Genomic DNA, 3,829 nt, shown 5'->3' with positions numbered 1-3,829 from the left:
GACATGTTGAGATGATGTTTTCAGTGCTGAAATACACTTTGCATGCGAAGGATTCACTTCACCAAAGGGTGGAGATTCTATGGAAGCTTGTTTCCGCCACAGAATAAAACATTTTAAAAGATAATTGCGACTTTATTCCACGCAATTCTGACTTTATATCTCTCAATTCTGAGAAATAATGTCGCAATTGCGTGTTATAAAGTCAGAATTGCGAGAGAGAATACTAAGAATTCTGACTTTATATCACGCAATTCTGACTCAGATAATTGCGAGTTTATATCTTGCAATTCTTTTTTCTCAGAATTGCGAGTTATAAAGTTCAATTCTATGGGGGGGAAAAGACTGAATTTTTTCCCTCAGAATAGTTTATATCTCACAATTCTGACTTTATAACACGCAATTGCGACTTTATATCATGCAAATCTGACTTTATATCTCCCAATTGCATATTATAAAGTTAGAATTGCAACATATAAACATGCAATTCTGAGAGAAAAAGTCTGAATTGCGAGTTTACATCTTATAATTCTGACTTTACAACAAGCAATTGCGACTTAATTTCACGCAATTCTGAGAAATAAAGTCAGAATTGCGAGATGTAAACTCACAATTGTGAGATAAAAAGTCGAATTACCTTTTTTATTTTTCATTCTGTGGCGGAAGAAACAAGCTTCCATATTCACACTGGAATTGATCGAGTAAAACCGACACCATCGTTACTGTTCATATCACTGTGTATCAAGCGTTGAGGAAGATCCGGAGCTGAAATTCAGATATGATAATGCGTGTTTAGTTTCCTATCACAACAGACTGAGCCGTCTGACCAATCAGAGAGCAGAGTAGGCTCTCGGAAAATAGGGCTTTAGAGCGACTGAATCTTTAAACTAACCGTTTTCAGACAAATGAGGTGATGTGCAATGTAGATTATGAGTAAAATAGTGGTTTTGACCTTGGATTCATGTAAACCTGTTGTAGGAGAGCTCCAAAATAAAAATAGAAACCTTTCAAATAGCCTACTAGTGCCACTTTAAAAACTAATGGAAATGTTGATCGTGAACAAATCATTTTTATGATGCTTATTCAAATATATCAGATCTAATTTTAAATTTCTAATTTAATTTTAAAAAATCACAAACCTCTGCTGGTGCCTAACTAACCATGTTTTTACTTCATCAGGATGTCTGATCTCAGTGACACTCACTGGCACTTTTATCATTTGTGAATAATTGTTCTCCTGAAGTGGAGTTCTTTATTCTGCACATGAGAGAATGAATCTCAGACAGTTCATAAAAGAGAAATGTGTGAATTATTGTGTGTTAGATTCACACTACATCAATGATTCTGCTCAACATCTTACACATGATCTGCTTCCAGGGTCCTTTGATCGCCACAGCATTTACAAATGGATACCACTGAAAGTGAAGCAAAGATGCAGCGCCGACTCATTGAAGGTATACACATTTCTCTCTTTCAGAAAACTTCATTCTGATTCTTTTATGTAGCCATTCATAGTCTAAAGTATGATTAAAACAATAACACTTAAGGTAGCAAATGTTTGTGGTTTCCTGTTCTATAATGTGTCATCTGTTTTGAATCGCCAGAATTCATCTGGAGGCCCTGGGAAAATGGCCAGAGTCTCTGATTGGTTCGTGTACAGTTGATGTCATAAAGACTTCAATCACTACAGGTTCTGATTTGTGAAAGGACAAGGGGGGGGGACCCAAATAAAGAAGAAAAACATCTCAGAAAACGAAACATCATAACTGCTGTTCCCAGTAATCCAGCCCTCCTGTCACTGCAGGACTCCCTGCTTTTCTTTTGTGTCCCCGTTCTCTATGCTTTTAAATGACTTTTGCTTCTAGAGAAAAATATTTAGATGAATGAATTAATCAGTTGTGATTGTAACGATACTTTTTAGTTTCTTCCTTCTTTTAAGTGTTGTCCGAATCAATTTTGATGCCAGTTAAAAAAAGAATTTTTTTTGCACACTTGGACGGACGCCGCTCTGAAAGACACCACGCCATTCATCCATTTAAAAGAAGAAAAAAAAGAAAATTACTTAATCTTATTAGCTGTTTTTAATTGTGAAGTCTCATTGTTGATCATAATGACCTATTTTTGGGCAATACAGAGGGAGAGGACTCCAATATTTTTATGGTCCTTTTTATATATATCTATATCTATCTATCTATCTGTGTTTGTTGTTGTTGTCATTTAGGGGGGGAAAAGTATACTGTAACATTTGTTTTCAAACATGTTGGTTTCAAATATAAGAGAAAGAAATGTAACTGTAAATATACTTCACTGCATATAACCAGTTCAGGCATATTTTTCTGATGGTGTTTCGAAAAAAAAAAAAAAAATCAGGGTGAAATGAATTGACGTATGATGGTGAGAAAAAAAACTCATTTTTCTAATTAGTGTATACACATGACATGAGCTGAATCATTTTCCAGGTGTGATACCAGCATACTCACGGACGTAACATGAGTTTCAGAAACACCACTCCCGTCCAAAGCACACTGTGTGTAGTGATCAACGAAAGGACGTTTTCATGTGTTCTGCACATTCAGACATTTTTATACTCTTAAGAAAAAAAAAAAAGAAAATTACTATGTTGTCTATTGTTGTTAATGTTGTCTAATAGAGGACGTTCCTCTTGATTTTGGAACCTGTCGTGGACTGTATGTGAACGAAGCGGTTTATTTCACTTTTGACTGAAGCAAACAAACATTTTTAATGAATCATACCTCAGTCCTGTGAGATTTCATTTATTCTGAGTAAAGCAAGTGTACGGAGGAAGCTTTGCACTGTGTACAAAAAGAATGGCGGTTTTCTCTTTGCACATGCTAGCTGTCACGAGTGACCTTACGGAGATTTGATGTATGAAAAATTGTTGCTTTTTATTTTTCTGCCACTGGCGTCCAAAACACAGGTTGAGAAGATGCCAAACGAAAAGCAATCTATTAATGGTGTGCTCCGATTCCATTTCAAGGACATAGTGAACCTTTTATCTGAAATATTGACATATTTTAATATACAGCCTGTTGAAGACACTGAAAGAAAAAAAAAAAAATGTTGACCCGAAACCCAGAGCTGCTGATTTCTTTTTCAAGTTGAAAAGCTGTTTTAGGTCAAACACATATATATAAATATATAAATTGCAAATTTTTAATGTTAAATGATCTGATATGTATATTCTGATGTAAATGTGTCTTTTTCTTTTTCCTGCTGCAGATGTAAACTGTTTTATTTGGTGTAGTCTGGTGGCCAGAGGCACACGCTCTAAACGCCAGAGCCTCGATGATTTATAGAGCCAGTCACGTAATAATATTTAAACAAACGAAGGGAACGGAGCAAGGGAAGAAAACTATTGTAATGTTCAAATGTAAAAAAACAAATCATTAAAAATGAAACCAAGATGTTTGTCCAGTGATTTCAATTTTGATTCAGGTTATTTTTGTGGTGGTGGTTGTTGTTATGACTCCTCCCCCCTCTTCATTTTTCTTTTAAAGTGTCATTTAAAGGCGTAGTGTGTGATTTTTAGCGACATCTAGTGGTGAGGTTACGAATTGCAACCAACAGAAGTTACGGTGGCCGACAGGAAGTGATGTCATCGTCTGAGACAGCAGAGAGTAGCAGTTCAGCAATGAGGTTTCTTTACAAGGATAAATTAAGAAATTGTTTACTTAATTATTTAGTAAAACTATATGTTATTGTGAATATTATTGTTACTTTTTCATCATTGTGTCAGTGTTTTATTCGCTGAACTAAGCTTGCTTCCTTGCACAAAGAGCAACATAGTAACGAAACGCATTTGTCCGTTTAG

The 3,829-nt window shown here is 35.4% G+C and overlaps 1 protein-coding gene across 1 annotated transcript in view; it reads left to right on the top strand.

Moving 5' to 3' along the window:
- The window catches only part of LOC143733267 (RNA-binding protein Musashi homolog 2-like), a gene marked incomplete at its 5' end in the record, with an annotated part of 55,381 nt that extends 51,959 nt beyond the window's left edge, over positions 1-3,422 (top strand). The window contains 2 exons of the mRNA XM_077224894.1: positions 1,375-1,451; positions 1,602-3,422. Of these exons, the coding sequence (XP_077081009.1) occupies positions 1,375-1,416 (42 nt within the window). The remainder of the gene's footprint in view (positions 1-1,374; positions 1,452-1,601) is intronic.
- Between the last annotated feature and the right edge of the window lie 407 nt (positions 3,423-3,829).

This window comes from Siphateles boraxobius, unplaced genomic scaffold (genome assembly GCF_051911475.1).
Source record: "Siphateles boraxobius isolate OS27281-9 unplaced genomic scaffold, OSU_SipBor_1 93, whole genome shotgun sequence".
Classification (NCBI taxonomy): Eukaryota; Metazoa; Chordata; class Actinopteri; order Cypriniformes; family Leuciscidae; genus Siphateles; species Siphateles boraxobius.
This window is presented reverse-complemented; position numbering and strand designations above follow the sequence as displayed.